We start from the raw sequence: 19,036 nt of genomic DNA on the forward strand, positions 1-19,036 counted from the left end.
TAGTTTGACAAGCAAAGTTCTACCTATATAAATAAGACATATTTTCAAATTAAACTGTATTTAAAATTTGTGTCTTCTGAATTGGAGGGAATGTTTAAGAACCCTGTAATTATTAAAGTTGATTTAACTGAGATGGGCTCTATGAAAAATAAAATATAACTCTTTTACAGATGGAAAATCCAGTTTGGTGGTATTTTGAGGAGTGGCAATCAGTAACGACTAACAGATCTAAACACTCATCCCCTCAGATAAATGTTCAGTGAGAGCTTTTTAGCAGTTACATGCTTTTGCATTTGTCCTGTAAACTATAATCTCTTCCTCTGACCAGCTCTCATTTTAAACAGGGAACTTTCTCACAATTTTGGCAAACATCTTCATACCCAAAAGTAACTCCCTTCCACTCTTCTTATGAAAAGTGACATACTCATTAAAAAGAGCTACTCATCCGTAAGCCTGCTTCTAAGTCAGTGGAGGTTTTGTAATGCCAACACAAAAGTTAAAAAACCCTCAGTGTGAGTTGTCTTATCCAAAGGGGAGGCCAGGAGGGGCAAGACAAAGACAGAAGGAAAGATCAAGTCAGTAGTAAACATGTTCTCCTCCTCCGCTCAGTATTCATTTTGTAAATGACAAATACAATGATGCCACCTTTTCAAAACTAACAATGCAAGGAAATTTCAGTTCTACTTGGAAGAATCCAACTGGGGTTCAATTACTGAGAGATACATGAAACAAAGCTTAAAAGAATATTTCACATTGAGCATCTTAATTTCCTCTAAAGCTGAAAAGTCTGTTAAATTATTCTCTCTGATCCCTGCAGGTTTCCTTCTATTCCTTTCTCAAAGCAAATTATGCTCAGGCCTGAATCCCTATTTTGGCTTTGACAAAGCTCAAATTGCCGTGTCTGAGTGTGTTTCTATCCTCTCAGCTTATTTCTAACTAATGCTACATTCCCTTATTATAACTAAACAGTACCAAGGAGTTTTCCTGGTAGTTGGAATTGACTCTTCTTGGCTGTTAAATCATTAGAACAATTCCTGATACTGTTGTATCTCTTGGTGAGCTCAGGGTGTTCTGTAGCACAGCAGCAGGCTGCTTTGTACCTCTGGTCTCAGTGCCAGAGAGCAATCTGAAGTACCAGCTAAACTCAGAGGCCAGCTGGCCTGCATCCCCAGTGTTAAATTCACCTTCCCAGTAAAACAGAGCGGCTGTATGCAAGATGCCTACTGGGAATAATCCCCTGCAGGGATTATTCTCTGTAGTCTCTGAACCATGCATGGGGATTGCTTGGGGTTGATAGTCACTGTGGGCCAGAGACACTTAGCAGCACGAATGATGGTGGAGTTCCAATGTCCAAGAAGTTCCCAGCACTGTTTAATTTTCTCAAACATTTCCATTTGGGGATACTCAAACAACACATTCTAAGGACCCGAACATTAAATGGTGATTTTTCACAAGATTTTGCAAGCTCGCTCTATTGAAAACACTGCTTGTCTAAAAATGAGTTAGTTATTTTCTGTTATTGTCCTACATCTTTATGACTCCTAAATACTTTTTTTTTTTTAATCTGGATATTACTTATTTGGTTATGTAGGTTTTTATCCTAATAGATGAGAACGGATAAACGTTAAAGGCTATTGTTGTATGCAAAGCAAGAGGAGATTAGTTCAATTTGGTAAACACTGCAGCAAAGTTAAAACATTGAAAAAGTGATTTATAACAAGTTAATATTATCTCCAGGAAGATGTTTGTCATAGAGCAAGACAATTTAAGCAAAAAGAAAGGATTACATCAGTTAAGAAAAAACGAGATCGTAGAAAAATTATTGCCTGAGCAGGCTTTAATGGCAATTTTAAGATTTTGTGTTTCTTAGTTCACTCCACAGTAATGTATATACAAAAAATTACATGTCCTCTGACACTGCCAGTAGTAATACTAGGTTTATTTTTAGATTTTATCTTTGACTAACAGAGTAAGTCTTCACTCAGAATTAAATAGAGGATAAAACTATTCTATTAGCAAACTACACAGCTTTTTCCTAAATTTATCTTCTTTCTTTGTAATTTTATTATTTCATTTTCCCTCTAGCCTTCAACCTTACTTGCCTATTTTCTCTTTACAACTTCTTTCTTTATAAATCTCTGTATAACTCCTGCCAAATCTGTTTCAAAATATATGAACTTGCTGGGTGTCAAATATTTTTTCTTGAAGTCCACAATTCTGATTTTCCCTAGCTAAATATCCAGCCAGAAAGATTGTGTTTGACAGGTTCTCGCATATTTCCAAATGATTTATTAGTTCATCAAGAAGGTTTAATCTTTATCATACAATCATACAAATAAAGAATACTCGAATTTCCAATTAATTCATAAATATAGCAAGTACAAAACACTTTGGAAAACACATTTTGTGATTGTTGCAAAGCATAAATGAAGAAGAGTAATAATTCCAAGCACTTCTTGTCTCTAGTGAGACATTTTGAGCAAGTTAGCTTCCACTCTTTTCATTTTCTTCTCATTTTAATTCAAAGAAGGACAAAGTATGATATGGTGCATTTCAGATATGATCAATACCTAGTTCCTGAAGAGAACATTAGAAACTGCTCAGTACCCCTGTCCTAGCACACATATGGGCTGCACTTGGTTCTGCAGGTGACTCCACCTCTTGCCAGCTCCGAGACAAGCCTTGGATCCAAGACCTGCCCCTCTAGTCCCTGGCCCCATCCTTTCTCTGAGCCTTTCCCCAAATACACAGGCCTATGGCCCTAACCCAAACATTCATTATGAGTTTGGCAGCTCACTCATTCTTCCTTACAAATTTCTTCATCTGGGAACAATCTCTAAATGGAACACAGCCTCCAGACATTTCTTTATTGCCTTTGACGAAATCTCTTCTGAACTTCCAACATTTCTGGGAGAACTGTACAGCAGGAGGCTCTTGTCCAGAGATTTCCATTTCCTTCTACATGCAAATGCTTCATTATTAGTCACTGCAGGAGGGTCCACTACTTTGTTCTCATTTCACCTCACTATTTCTATTCCTTCCATGTCATGCTTTTCAAAATAACAAGCTCATTATTAACATTAAGTCTCTCTAATTCCAGAGTCCCAAAACTGACTCCTAGTACTTTTCCATTTCTTTACCAACACTGATGCTGTCTCTGGCATGAAGCCAAAGCATGGTGTAGGGATATTCTCAAGTTGCTTAGCTCTTTTTGCATATTTCAGCTGTTCTGAGATGGAAACTGCTGGGTTTCCTAACAGGAGCCAAACCTGCTTTCCTGGTCATGAGGACCAGGGAACAGGTTGTTTTCCTTGCAGGCAGGGGAACACCTGGACAGAGGGAAAAGGAGTACTGATATCCCCATGCACTGGCAGCATCAACATCTACCCACTGCTTCCTGACAGAAACAAATGTTATGTGCTCTGAGCTAAGGATAGCTTACACCCATGAGAGAGGAGGAATTCATTTTCTGAGCCATGATGGAGAAACCTTGTGGCACACACAGTTAATGCTACTTTGCATCCAGTTCCCACAGGCAGCCTGAAGACACTTACTCTGATTGAGACTGTCTTTTCCTGCAGTCATCTGTAAAACATCAAATCACAATCAACACAAAAAAGGTGATTATATGGGAGGTGGTGATCTTTGTATCTTCCACCTTGAAGATCTTAAACTCCTACCTTGCCTGAGCTACTTGGGGCATTGTCGGAAGGACACAGAAATGATTAGAGAAGGAACAGATACAGAAAGTAAACAACTGTTAGTAACAGCATGGAAAATCTAGAGAAAAAATGTGGCCTTATTGAGTAGTGCTGTCCTGCTTTCCGGATATTAGCTTAATGTTTTAAAAATTCCTATCCATACTTTTTTTTAAAGTCGCCCATGCCTTTGTTTACGGGGAAAGCTGTTAGCAACCTCAACATTACTCACCGATCAGCTGACCTGCAACCACATATTTCTATCCATTGGTAACGGTCTAAGTATTAGACTCTTTTCCAGGACAAACTCAGAAACACCACAATGGGATACTGCTGTACACCATTTCCCCCTGTCCCCCAAAACATGGGACATTAGGTCCACTGGCAAAGCAGTAGTTCTACCACTTCAGCAGCACTTCAATAAATAGATGGTGTCTTCAAGCTTCCAAAGCAATTTAAATGTCTTCATTCCCAATAACGTCTGATTACCCACTCATACCTACAAAATGAGATGTTCCTTAAGTTATGCTGTTTCCAGGATTTTCAAGTTAATTTTGCACATATGTGCTTTTTTAAATTAAGAAGCTAAAGTGCTCACAATGAAGTCAAAAACTTCTGAAGATCAGTGTTCTTTCTCTTGGCCTGATATTTTTTCAAGACAAAATACACAAAGGAAGCTTTGAGCTCCTTGAGAACATACACATAACAACAGTTTGTAATTTTACTAACTGAATTATCATCAAGGCAAACTCTTTCAAACAGAAATGGCATTTCACAGTAATTTGTGGGGGTTGTAACAAACAAATTCAGAAATACAAAGATCATTTGCTGTTCAGTTCATGACTCAGTTTTTTTCTGTAGCAGTAGATATTCTTTCCTCCTGTGGAAAAATTACAAATCACTTTCTGAAAAAAAAAAAAAAGGAAAAGGAAAAAAGGGAAAAAAGGGGGCAAAGGTAAAAGAATAAGAAAACAAAACAAAGGAGAGAGAAAGGAGGAAAGAGGGAAAAGACTATTACTGAAATACCCTTCAGGTGGCTTAAAAGTGAATGTTGTCTTGATACATTACTTGGAAATTAATAATGAATACTAAATACAAGAGTTGGCAAGCATAATGTTGTTCTGTGGTTAAAAATTGCTAACACAGACCAAAATTCAAATGTTCTGATCTCCATGATAATTGGCTGCAGATGAGCATTAGGACACAAATCCCTGGGGTCTGTCATGGTCCCAGCTAGCCCTCATGGCTCATTAGTTGGGCCTCTTTAAGGAGTAACAGCTGCTGCAGGGAACAATTGGCTGAGCAGGGATATGATTGCTCAGATCTCGCCTTCTCAGACTCCAGGACCTCTGTTAGGGGCTGGGGAGGCATAGCCTCAGCACAAACCAGGCTACCAAACCTCAAAGCCACAGAGACAGGATGTCCTACTGTGCATAAACCCCAGAAATCTGAAAGAGCAGCTACTGTGGGGGAGACTTCAACAGCTGAGAGATTAAGATGAAAGTTGAAGTTTCAAGAGTTGATATAAAGTCCCTGGGAATCCTCTCAGCTATTGAAACAAGCACTACTGGGAAGCCAAACACACCATTGTTAATACTGTCTTGAGGCATAAAGGTTGTAATACACACCTGCACATCTCAGAAGGCAGAAACAAGCGATTTCACAGACTGTAAAATGCTTTGTTTGCTCTCTTTCCAAATAGAACAGGTTTCTATCTATATGGCAATTTTATGTTTCATTATAGAACTGATATATTGTATCCTTATAAAAGTTGGGTTAGGATTGTGCTTATACTTTTACAATTCAAAATATGTAATTGACAACTTCTTCCTTCCTTTACCTACTGCCTTGAATAGTTTTCATCTCCCCCAGTATTACACCAGTATAGAATGTCAAACACATTATGTACTTATTGGGACACAATTCTGACTTTAATTGCAATACAGACTTCAGTTACAACAATTCTACTTAATATGTCTGAGGACAAAAAACTTGGCAGGGCTGCATTTATGCGAAGAAATAACACATACACACAAATGTTGAGGCTGTGAATGAGTTTCTTACAGCAGTTATCAACCCATGTTGGGTCAACAGTCTACAGTAGTAGGATTTAGAGATCTCTGGCCAGCTCTTAGTACATAAATGTACAACAAATTCAACCAAAACTAAACAAGAATCTTATCTGCACTCCACAGAAGCATCAGGGGTTGGACTCACTTTTGTTATGTATTTTCCCCTCTGATTTGCTGCTAAAATAACTAAAAATGGTTAAACTGATGAAGATACATACACTCAAGTTTAAGAACTGGGTTCAATATAAGAATGCTTGGAATAATTTTAAGTGACTGCAGCAAGTGATTTACAAATTTAGTGAGCACTCTATGTACTTCATTTTACTTCCCTTCATATTATTAGAGGAATAACATACATACAACCAAGAGATAAATCACTGTATATTTGCAAAATATAATTTAACACAGACAGGGATATTCGTGTTAAGCAGCAACTTCCACTGAACAAGAGCCAAGTACATATCTTTCTTGGCTTCTTCCCCCCCTGTTTTAATTTTGTGCAGTGTCAGTTAATCTCTTGTAGTTTCTTCTGGTATCATATAGTATCTAAAGAAATACCCCTTAAATTAGCTTTTCTCCTCACATAAATAGCTATTTTCAAAAACAGGTTTTATATTGCTAAAGAACAGAAAGAATGTTATTGCTTAGAATAGTATTCTACTGCTTATTCAATTATTTCCATGCATCCATTACAAACCCCTCCAAAGAAACATGTCCCTGTGAAATGAAATACAAGAACAGAGTTCATCAAGAAAAAACCCAAACTCAAAAACTTGTGTTTTTTTCCACAATGCTGAAATTTTGCTTTGCTTGTTTTATAATTAATGATTAAGACGCAGTAGATCCTAAGTCCCAAATCTGCTTCAGCAAAAAAGCCCATAACATTAAACATCAAAAAAGTGCTCCATCTTGCCAGCGCTGAATACACGTTGCTTCCGAACATGGAACCTGCTGTGCTGTGGACTTCTGACTGTGGCTTTGAAAACACAGTATGGAAATTGCCACTGTGGACAACTGACTCAGCTCTTCCTCAGTCTGTTTAGGCACAGAAGTCCATTTCATTGTATCTGAAGGCAAGCAGCTAACCTAGCTTAAATGATTTTATCCTTTTAACAGTGTAGCAAGTGTATTACTGCTTTTCTTTAGTATCCAAAAAGCAATGCTAAGCTGACAAACTGTGTTTTCAGCCATCTCTGTGTAATCTAACAAAGCAGCTGCGCTCAACAGGAACAATGGTCTTGTCTGAGAACTAGGTAAAAACTCCTCAGAGCTCTCTCAAAGCCTTCAAAAGAGAAGATTCTAAAACAAAAAATTAATTTCCTTTAACGAATCAGGATAAAGTCAAAGATCCAAACTTGGGATAAAATTACTGATAAGGGGAAAGAGAAGGCAAAAGTTAGTTCATGTAAGGGTAGAGGTGACTGCCCTCTGCTATAGGAAAGACAAATGGACCATCCAATTTCTTTCTGTTGTTCCACAAGATCTTACACAACTATGGAAATAATCCTTTAAAACATACATTACCATAAACCTACTTAAAACATTATCTTCCAGCAATCTCATACAAATTCTTTTACTACTTGAAATATGTTTATATTTTCTAATATGAATATCTAATATGCTGCAAGAAAGATTTAAGAAAATGTTAAAAAATCAATTAATTTGTCACAATTGACAAATTTGTAATACTTGGAAGTCTGATTCAATGTTTAAAGAAAGAAAAACCTGCAGAGCAGTTTGGTTTTCAAGGGCCACATAGAGAGACTTCCAAAAAATTGATGTTCAATCGATCTTTGTGTAGAATATTTCAGATCTTTAATGGAAATTGTTAGCTATAGCAAAAATAGTTTTATACAACAACAAGCAAGGCAAAGATCTGCCAAATTAAAACAACACACGCTGAGATTTAGTTGCAAGACTGAGGATAAGCAAAAAATATGTCTTTTCACACAGTTTTTCATTCTTTCTGAAGCATATGTTAAAATGTATAGGCTATTAGTCCTAACTCAACAATTAAAAAATCTAAGAAGCATGGTTGATGAAAAATTAAATCCTTCTAAAGCTGGATTTTTCATCCATTCCATTTTGCTTATTTATCCTGTCGGCTTCCTGGAGCAAGGACTTTTACTTCTGCCCATGGACAGTACTGGTATTTTACCAGCAAATAGTTAGAGCAGCAGTACACTTTTGTTTTAAAAATTGGTGAAATGAAGAAAAAAGGAATACAATTATTTTAATACTACTATACTTACATAGCATAATCCTTCATTTTAGCTCTATAAACTTTTTAGACTGAAAAAAAAGAGACATCTACCAAAAAAACCCTCAACCCCCAAACTAAACTTTCATTACTTTTCCAGGTACCTGTTGGTTCTTTGCAGCTATATTGCTCCCTTTTGCCTGCCAACCAAGTCTTTTCACTACAGCAGCAATTGTCATCACCACTAGTACTTATAAAATGCATATTATATAGAATGAGACAACTTCTAATCCCGTCTAAATTGCTGGAATTCTGGAGTGATTTTATTAAGTCTACTGACTTGATGTCACTGAGATCATGGTTTGGCCCCATTTTTTTTCATGTCATTTAAGGAACACTACAGCTTTCCAGCAGAGTGGCATGCATTTTACATATTCTGTTCTTCGCAGAGAAGAACATTTTTACCATGCCCCTGTTTCTACACATGGCTAAATCTGAAGTAGGTGACCTAATTTATTGAAACAGAATCCAAGGCCCAAGGGTCTGACTCCAAACTGCCACGTACTTTTATGGGCTGGATCAGAGAATGTCCAAAGTTTCTTGCATCATTTAATGTCTTGAAAAGGTTCTTTTAGCCACAGCTGCCAGAACTGTTTGCATCCTTCACATGCCAAACTGGGTAGGGATCCAGAAGTTTCCAAATGCAGGGACCAGGAATGTCTTGACTTTTGAAAGGAGAAATAAATAATTTAATCTATACATTTTGATTTATATTGAGTGGTAATCCTTTTCATATATTTTCCACTATTTAAAATATGAAAAAGAGGCTATAAAATCAATTTAAAAATCACAGGGAAAAAAGGCAAGCTGAGAAATGGGACACTTTCACTTTCTTCACATAACATCTTCCCTTTGCACTCATTTCTAGAGAGGTGGGCAGTTTATTTCTTGAAGTAATAAGCTCAGGGTATTTGCTGGGAACCATCAAATATTCAGGAAGAGCTGCTATATAATCACATTTAGAAAGTTTTAGATTCTTATTAAGCAAGGTGTGAGTGTGGGTATTTATCTTTGCTGTTCTATATCCACCTTTTTGGTCAGCTGAATCTCCAGACTTGTGGCTTCCAACCAGCAGTTGCAGAACCCCAAGTGTTTCAAGACTGCATCTATTAGTTTTGAGAAAGATGAATAAGAAATGGAAATCTGTTGTCATTTGTTTTAAATTTGTGCTATAGGAATTGAAAACCAATATTTTAAAGTTAACAGATTATGAATGGTACTTTGTGGAATTTTACATGATTTAAAGGACTACATTTTGTCTGGAGAAGAGTTTCACTGATAAAACTTGGTGCTCCCAAGCTCTGTCACCCATTCTCCCAAGTTCTGGCTTGCTTTCCTCTTCTTTCTTCCCAGTATTATCTTCTGCAGAACATTTCACATTCCTCATGTTCACCTAGGTTAGGCCACCTTTATGGAGAGACATCTCCCAATGGCTGGAGAGAGGTATCTGATTAGATCTACTGTTGATGGGAATCATTAATCCCTAATGATAGGCTGTGTTCAGACCTCATCCATGCTGTGTTTTCATAATCTGATGATTATTTTAAACAAAGAACAAAAGAAAGTTATTCTAAGTTGCAAACTGTTAGGAGATGAAAAAGCTGACCAGCAGACTGCTTGATAACATATAGGTGATGATCAACAAGAGAGAGATGAATCTTATATTTCAAAATATGGCAGCCACAAGCTAAAACTGATAGATTCTGTCTTCAGAATTTTGGCAAAAGACGAAAAATGTGCTGCTCATTATAAATAAAATAAATCTGACAAAATGAAGGTATGAGCATGTAATTAGCAATGTAACGACAAGCCTAATTTCAATAGCCACAGATTTCCATTCAATCACCTTTACACACATCACATTCATATAGAGAGCTAAAACTTTCTGCCATGGTAAAAGGCACATTTGACAGAACCTCCATGAACCAACATGTATTTTCTCTAAACACTGAAAATACGTTGGGTTTTTTTTTTAATAGGCCAACAGTCCTGTAGCAAATATTTATTTCATACCACTTACATAAAGTAAATCTAGTACCCCAAAAGTAAACACCTTCTTTCAACAGCTGCTAATTGGTCAACAAATTTTATCATATTCCTGATGGCAAATGAAAAGCTCCTTTTTATTATAAACTAATTCAGTCAAGGTTTGGCCAACTGCTTATGCCTTTTATCATTTGTATTTGAGATAGCTTTTGGTAGCAGAGTTTGGGGTTTTTTTGTGTGTAACTTACCTAGTAGAGATTGTGTGATAACATCCCTTCTTCGAGTGAAACGTCTCCCATGGAGATCTTTTGCCATGACAGTGGAAAGCAGAGAGTGTGCAAATAGCAGAAAGAAGCATGCAATCATTTTCTTCATCTTCAAGAAACAGAGGGACATTCAAGGATGTGAAACTGCAACAGAGGAGAGAAGGGGATAAGCTCTTCAACTACATAAAAAGATATACTTAGCCTTGTCAACCACCCAGCAGCATTGCTTTGCTTCCATCACATACAAATATGCAGAATAGTCATGGAATAATACCTATAAACCTCAAGAAATAAGATCTACATACTAAAGCAGTTGGCAGTCCCTGCACAGCATTTATAAGTATTGTTAGTTGAAGTTCATAGTCAACATCTACAACCATTCATAGTAATCAAGTATTTTTAAAGCAAGAAAAGGAACTTTGTTTCAGTCAACCTGCCAGCATAAATGGGTTTGAGTGGGACACAAATATATTTTTGTTATTCCATTCAGCACTCTGTTGCATTTTTTTCAGAAGTTTAATGATTCTTGTAGTCTGAGGCATTCTTGCTTCAAAAAATCTTGGAGAATTAAAATAGAGGGAAGAAAATATATTTCAGAAACAGCAACTATAAATGTGAACTGGTGAGAGCTCATTCTTCCTTTTCAGAAGACAGTCCATGGTTGCTAACATGAATGAATGAATCTTGTTTACTGGACTAGACTCCTAAGGATTGGCAAGGAGCTTGCCAGAGGTTCTAGAAAAGTTTTGTCATACAGAAGAACAAATTGACAGGCAAAATTCCCACACTAAGAGATTATTCCTGATCAGGATCTTGTTAATCCACCATAAAAAGCCATGGCTGAGTCTGTCCACAACAGAAAGCAAAAACTGACATGCTAGAGGCTCATTTTCTGGCTGTGTTCCCTGTTGATGGCTTCCTCAGAAGGAGATTCCTTCTACCTTCACCCAAAACTTTATTGTTGCATTTGTGAAGGCAGCATCCCACATGAGCTAGATTCAGCCTTGGAACTGCTGATGCGATGAAGCTTAGTCAAGAGCTCCCCTAGGTGTGCAAGAGATGGATAAAACTACCCACTTTCACAACACAGAACTGTTCTAGCTGAAACTTAGTGTAACTTTTTAAGCAGTGTAAATTTTAACAGTAATTCTTGGTGAAGTAAATAAGATGTTGAAAACAATTTTAACAGGGTCCTAAACCTGACAAGCAGATATGTAACAGAAGGCAACTAAGTGCTCCACTTCAGAAAAATAATTTCTTTTCTTTCCCACTATGAGGTATTCACTGGCAGAAGAGAAAATACTGATTAAATATTTTCTCTCTAATAAAGGTATTTTGTACATCATTCTTCACTCTGTCCCACACAACCATTACATATTAATGTATTTTTCTGACTATCAATCTATTTTTCCTTTTGTGTATCCTACTCAGCCACAAATGCAAACACAATGTTCTGGTGTATATGCCAGAGAATAAAATGAGTCTTTGAACTCAAAATGCCCAGCCTTGCTTCAATGTTTAATATTGTCCAGTAACACCCAATATATGATCTAAGGACATTCAGACTAGGAAAGAGATGTAAATATCTGGTGCTTATAAAAATGGCCACAAAAAAATTTAAATATTTGGAGCCCTAGGAGCATGGACACCAGGATGGTATTATTAGTAGAGTTTTTACAGTGCTCTAGTCAGAAACAGATGGACACCGGAAACAGCACACACCACTGGAAATGGGACTGAATTTTGCTGGAGGCAACAGCTGTTACTGATGGAGATTATCAACAAAATCTTCTTTCAGGTCATCTCCTCACTTCTCAGAACATCAACACACACGGGGCTGTGCAAGAGGGTCTCCTCTCACTCCGGCCTGTCCCTTCAGCACGAGGCAAATGGACCTCAAGGATACATGCCAGTTCTAGCACCAGTGTTTTAGAAACACCAAAACCATGTTCAGAGAGCTAAGGAGCATAGAGAAATATGCTCCTTTCAAGGCTGTCACAGGAACCCAGCATGAACAGATTGTTTAAGTGGGCTATCTGGCTACTACCTAGTTATCAGTGGCCTAACTCATCCCTCCTTTCAATCCATCCTAAACAGCTGTGAAGATGGCACTAAACTCTAAGTAAAGCCATTTGGCCTGTTCCTGGTGGCACATTAATGGAGAGGCAATGATAACGTGGCAGGAGAGCCTTCACAACATGCTGCTGAAACAGTAACAGTATGTCAAAAGAAATGGTGATAAAGAAGTGTCTCAGGACAGCCTCACACCAAACTAAACCCTCTTACATTCTGTCACTTAACATACTTTATACCTTTGTAGCAATTTTTTATATTGGGTCACAGTTTCAAATTCACTAGGCTCACAACTGTCCACAAGCAACTTCAGAAATAAAAGGTGTTTGTTTGCTGTGATTTGAAGTGTTTGAATTCTGTTAGGAAAATGTTTATATAGCATGCAAATATCATATTAGCTGATCATATAAATCAAAATGCCTACATAATCATTCACTAGCTGTTGTTGAATTCTGAAATACATTAAAGCAGCAAATTTTCAGTTTTGTGTGGTTTTTACCAGTCCCTTTAAAAAGTAAGGCTGGGTGTACTAAAGAAACAGAACAACTGAATAACATACTGTTCAATAGTATTTAATTCTTATTCAGAAATGTTAGATCCTTAGATCTCATTATCTTTACCAGTCTGATAATCAGAAAATAAATCTACTAACAGTTCCACCAAAAAAGATCCAATTCTTGCTAAAAAATATCCATTATGAACACACTCCTACCCTCACAGTGTTCTAAAATACTGTGATTAGAGGAAGCGATGCTTAACAGAGAAGAACTTCAGTTGCCTCATCTTAAAAAAATTATATATAATCTAAAATAAAAATTAAAATTAAATTGCATCCATTTTCCATAAGAAGAAAAAAAACCCAAACAAGCCCAAGTTTCCAAAGCCAAAGGCTGTATGTGACAAAATACACTGATACCACCGATCCAAACCTCTCACCCTTTCATCCACACTGAAATCTTCTGTGCTGCTTTCCTGAGGTGATGACAGCCTGAACCTGTGTGCTTTGTTCCAGTTCCAGGTACATATTTGTGTCCAGTGCTGCTCACATTTTTACATGACCAGTTTGTATTGTGGTTGCATGGCTGCTCTGCACACAGTCCTCCCATGGTTCTCTGTTTATCTTCTGGGTCTTCTGTGAGGTTCCCTGTCTTCACTCGAGAATATGGATGGTGGTTGCTGCACCACATTTGGTATTTAACACCTCATTTCCCAGCAGGCTAAGCCAGGCTGCTGGCACAGCCCTCTGTAGCTTCACATTGCTGGCTAACCCTTGCTCTACCAGCTGAGAACACCTTCCCAAAGTACCAAACTTACAAGTTGTATTTTTGTGGCTACCTGAGGAATATCTTTGAAGCACTTTGATTCAAAGATTTGACACAAATTCCTGTCACACCAGGAATATTCAGCATTATACCATCGGGAACCAACTCCCCTGGGTAGACCCAAGACCAAGTCACTGTAAGATAAACATTCTGAACGCCTCTAAATAAAAAAGACTGCAAGAGGAGGTGTGGCAATCTGTGGGGCCTTAACAGGTTGAGCACAGATGCACCATCTTCCACTGCTCCACTCTTCTACCCATGGTGACAGGAAGAAGAGGGTCCCATGCAGGGCTTTCACAGCAGCTTTGGAGTAGCTGCTGTGCTGGACATGTGAAGAAGCTCCTAACACAGAACAGACAACTGCTGCTCACAGAGATACAATCTGGTGAGGGCTGCTTGCAATATCTGCAGCTGTCTTCTTGAAGAAGTTTGGAATAAAGGAGGAGATTCTCCTAGAAGATGGCAAGTAAATAGACAGGCTCTCTGTTCTTTTCAGGCTTCCCTTGCTCCCTAACTGGCTGCTAGTCAAGAGCTGAATATTGCCATGGTATTTTCTTATTGATTTTACCTGTGCTTGCTTATCCATATACCCTTGCATTAGGGTAATTTTTCTGATGTGCCGTTATGGATTTTCAACTTTCATGAACTACAGTGTAAGAAGACTGAAAAGTAAAATTGGGACTTCATCTTTAAAATACCTATTTCCTTTGTTGGACAGTAGTGAAACAACACAAGCCCATTTCTACGCTTTCAAGTATCTTCCTGTGGAATTCTCCTCCTAAGGGGTTGATAGCTGTTTTGGACAGAGACACTACTGAATATTCAGTGTGGTGATAAAACAATGACCTTCTCCACTGCATGGTGCAGGTTATTAATATTTGTCTTCTTCAATGTGATAACTCTTACATAATATCAAGGGAGAAGACATGATTTGTGGCTCATGCTGAAGGCAGTGTCCTTCCATCTCTTACACCATTTCAGGAAAACTCCTTTTACAGAAAATCAGGAAACCCTCCCAGTGGCCTGAAAGACCACCTTTTTTCACTCAGCTACCTTAAAATTGTACCTGTGTTTGCTGAGCAGAAAGAAATTGGAAAACTAGGGTAGTAATATGTTTCAGCTCATGCTTCCTGCTCCTCTGGGTGGTCTCCCTCCCCGTCTTGCAGTACAAGTTCCCTTCCAAGGCTAAATCATGACATGAACTCCCCAAACCCCTACCTCTCCACTCTCCTAGCTGCCACCAAAACTGGCATAATGTACAGAAGTGGAAGTTCTCAGCAGTTACATGGAATATCAACACCTTTAGTATCTGCAAATAGTATCCCCTCTCTTGAATCCTACACAAATTATCCACATAGGTGGAAGTGAAAGGGAAGTCAAAAAAAGCACCAGAGACAGAAGTTATTACCACTACAGAAGCTGCCTTCAGCTTTTCTTGTTTCATAGTTAAGAGACAGTCATTTACTTTCATTAAGGTGCCAGCAGATCTAACTTCAGTGGTTTTAAGTTATAAAGAACACAAGTGCATAGAAGAGAAACCATTTTGAAGTTCTTTCAGCACTCTTTATTATCTACCCATTTCTAAGATAACAGGAAACTGGTCAAATACGAAGCTTTTACTGAAGTTAGAGGAACTACAAGCGATCCATATAAGTTAATAAAATCACTGTCTGTGTCCCCAAGTTAGCAAGCACAGCGAGCTACTTGGAAAAACAAACAAGCTCTTATTACATCAAAGCCACAAAATACTTCATTCTCAATCCCATCATCTCAGAAATTAAGGGCTGCAGGCACTGTAAAGCCCTGTTAACTATCAGTTACAACATGTTCCAAGATACTTCACTATCCACAAGCCAGCATGTGCATTACTAGTTCATTACTTATTAAAATCACTCTGTGTGGCACAGGCATCAGGACATAGAGTATTAATAATTTCCTCTGTCTTTCTAGACCAGTTGCTGACTCAGGTATTTTCTAGTTCTGAATAATAGCTACAGAGCCCAATAGAGTCCAACATCATATGACATCTGTCCCTAGCCATGCAGGTTTTTGTGGGAGCAGGTGGCCACAATCAGAAGAAACCGTTTTGCAGGTGCTCTAAGCTTTTAAATTCCTCACCTGCTGCTCAACCCTGATGGCAGACACTCTGTACACATGAGACCATGAATCTACCCACCACTGCACCATGTCCTGCAAAACAGTAGAGCAGTGTTCACATGTTAACACATTCTTTACCTCTTTTTAGGGGGTTAACTTTGGCCATTCATGCCGTCAGCAGTATCAGATGAACCTGGGAAACTCATTATCTAAAAGTCAATTAGTAATTCTGGTATATTCTGAGACAGCCAACCCAAATGCAAACAGCTTTCACAGCAGCACAGCAAGCCACTACAACAATAAAAATAACTGTTGACTTGGCAACATCAGTGTTCAGACAGTACAAATAACCTGAATCTGCAGTGGATTTAGGATCATAAGTTGTGTACTCCAGTGCAAGAACACTGGGACAAATTCTTTGCATGGGTCCAAGAAGCTTCATGGCCACACATTGTTTTGTATCTGCAGAAGGGCACAATCCTAGTATGTGATAGCAATTTGTCTGTTCACATGTCTGCATAGTGATGGAGACGCTAACCTTTGTTTCCTATGCTTCGATATGGTCCTCCTCATCCAGCACGTATTCCTCCCTTGGCAACTAAAAGGATATTCCAGTGCTTTTTGTATTGAGAGATTACCCCGCCTTGCATAGCAAGGGCTGCAGCTGAAACTCCGTAAGTACCTAATCATTCCAGCTGTGGCTACAAAAGCCCACAAATGAGTTGTATCCTGGACTAATAAAATCAAATGTGACAGTGGACTAAACCAACTTAGATTTTGAAACATCAAAAGGAAGACTTAAAATATATTACAGAGCAGTTCCTAGAAGGGGAGGTGAATGACATTTGGAAGTCAGACAAATATTCCCACAAACCCAGCACTGTACATGATACCCATATGCAGAGTATAGCTGAAGGTGCTACAGGATACAGGAGGACAACCACATTCTGGAAGCTGTCAGAAGAGTGTTAGGGATTGGGCAAGACCAGCTTGCCTATCCAAGCACAGAGGTAGGATAAGCACACACGTAGTGATGAGCACACACACAAAAAAACATACAGCATATCAGAAAGAAGAAGAGATCAGCATTAAATTTTATTGTGAGGTGTAAACATCATGGTAGAACTTTTATGCAATAGACCATTATCTAAAGGACTTAGAGTGTATGTAGTACATGTATATGTAGTACATGCATAATATAATTTTCTACATCTCTAAGGAAATGAAGAACATTGAGGGATCTATTACTTAATTTTAAGCCATTCATCTAAATGACACATATGCTTCCTGATATCAGTGTTGTAAAATGAATAACTACTAAATTATTTAGGTCAGAGAGGACCTCTGTAAGCCATCAGGTCCAGATGAGCTGAAGCTGATGACTATTTCAGTAATTTCAGAGACTCACCACATAAAAGTTAATGGTGGTGCTATTGAACAGTACACCCATAGTATGATTTACTCTGCATATTTTCCAGTGGTCAGACAGCAAGCTCTAGAAGTGAGAATACTTATTTTATGACAGCATCAATCTCCATGTTATGATTTTCTTCAGTTGCCACTTGGACAACAGACCTTTTCATTATCTTGTTCTTTTGAGGAAGACTCATTTGCACTTTGTGGTACTGAATCTGATCTAGACATCAGAGTTTCCACTAAGTTCCCAGAAGAGTAGCATGGGAAAACTGAGAAACTTCACTTTTACCATGAAGAGTAGATACTTAAATTAAAGCATATATTATATGACATATGATACATATGTGGGCTGCTTACGTTTGTCTCTGTGAACTACAGTCACAAACCACAATAGACTGTTAACTGCAAGAAGAAAGATTTTTAAAAAGAGAAAAAAAGGATACAATAGTTCTGAAACTTATTTGCAAAGTCACACTGACTAGCACCAGTGTAAACCAATAATCTGAGGATTAAAACCACTCCGTTCCAAATACTCTTTGCTCATAACGAAAACACTAACAATGTACACTGTATAAAATGAGTTTGTTAGTGATATCCACATTATAATTAAATAGTGCTTAGTTGTTTTACCCTCCTAGGGAGATGGTTTGTAAGGCAAAGGAGAGTATTTAGATCTGATTAGCTTTTCCCTAGTTTGCCTGGACTGACTAAAACATCTTTTACCATCACAGCTGGGTCCTTGGGACACAAGCACTAGAATGTGCATCGCTTGTTCATGAGAAATCCCAGTGAAGTCAATGGAAAGACTCACATAAAGTAATTAGGTGTGAATACTGAGTGTAAGATGGAGGATCTTACCCGTAGCTTTGTGTAACAAAGTGCTGCATTTTCTGAAGACATAAAATAAATCAAATTTAATTTGATGAATATAGTTAAAATCACAGCGATATACAGTACATGAAGAAAAGTTTAGAAAATCTGCTGCTTGAAGCTGACAGATCAATATGAAAAGTGTAATACTCCAAAATTATTTTGTAAATTTTGTAGGATTTAATGGAAAAGCTATATGTGTATTTTATTAAGTTTTTGATTTAAGGAGAATTTTGGATGGAATACAGTTTAATAATTTCTTCTGAGGTAGTCAGCTGTTAACATGTGACACGGTAGGTCACCTTTTTAGATCTCAGTAAGGATCATTCACCCTTTGAATGATGGTCCCAAAAGCAAACCCAAGCATTAAGGAAGTACTACATAAATCAATAGGTTGCATTCTTCCATCTCAGTCAACACTCAACTACTGTTTAGAGGCCAGTCTGACACAGAAAGAACTGTTTTCCGAAACAGAAATATGTGGTCATTAAAGATGCCACGATAATTTTTATCAGATTAATGAGCACCATCTAGGTTGGGTTTCCAGGGTAAGTATATTACACGAAACAAACTGCTCCCCATTCCTCTCATCTCCAGCACACGCGGTGCTCTCAGGAAGCCTGGGCAACTCCAGCCCCGCGTGTCAGAGGTGACAACTCCAGCAGAGAGCTGCCTGCGGGGTACCTGGCACGGGGATAAGCTGCATCCTGCTGCGAGCTGGTAAAGACACCTGCAGGCTATTTACTCACTAACATGTTCCGGTAAAGTTCGGCTCTGATTCTGCACTGACTTTAAAATAGAGTGAGATTTTATCCGATAGACTGCGGCGTGCAAGGGGGAAGAGGGTAGATGGGGAGTTTGCTCAGACTCACGCAGTTCAAAAAAAGGGAAGCCTTCCTCCTGCGGCTGCAGCACGAGCAGCAAACCCACTCCAGCGGAACCCAAGCGAACATCCCACCGAGACGCAGACGCCGCC

The 19,036-nt window shown here is 38.3% G+C and overlaps 1 protein-coding gene across 4 annotated transcripts in view; it reads right to left on the reverse strand.

The window, feature by feature from the left end:
• The window catches only part of MATN2 (matrilin 2), a 69,390-nt gene extending 50,354 nt beyond the window's left edge, over positions 1-19,036 (reverse strand). For all 4 annotated transcript variants that reach the window (XM_018078166.2, XM_018078157.2, XM_018078148.2 and 1 more), the window contains exons 1-2: positions 18,933-19,036; positions 10,265-10,426 (exon numbers count right to left, since the gene is read on the reverse strand). In XM_018078166.2, coding sequence (XP_017933655.1) covers positions 10,265-10,412 — 148 coding nt within the window. In that variant the 5' untranslated portion in view covers positions 10,413-10,426; positions 18,933-19,036. The remainder of the gene's footprint in view (positions 1-10,264; positions 10,427-18,932) is intronic.

Source organism: Manacus vitellinus, unplaced genomic scaffold, assembly GCF_001715985.3.
Source record: "Manacus vitellinus isolate BGI_N305 unplaced genomic scaffold, ASM171598v3 scaffold_1_pilon, whole genome shotgun sequence".
In the NCBI taxonomy this organism is placed as follows: domain Eukaryota; kingdom Metazoa; phylum Chordata; class Aves; order Passeriformes; family Pipridae; genus Manacus; species Manacus vitellinus.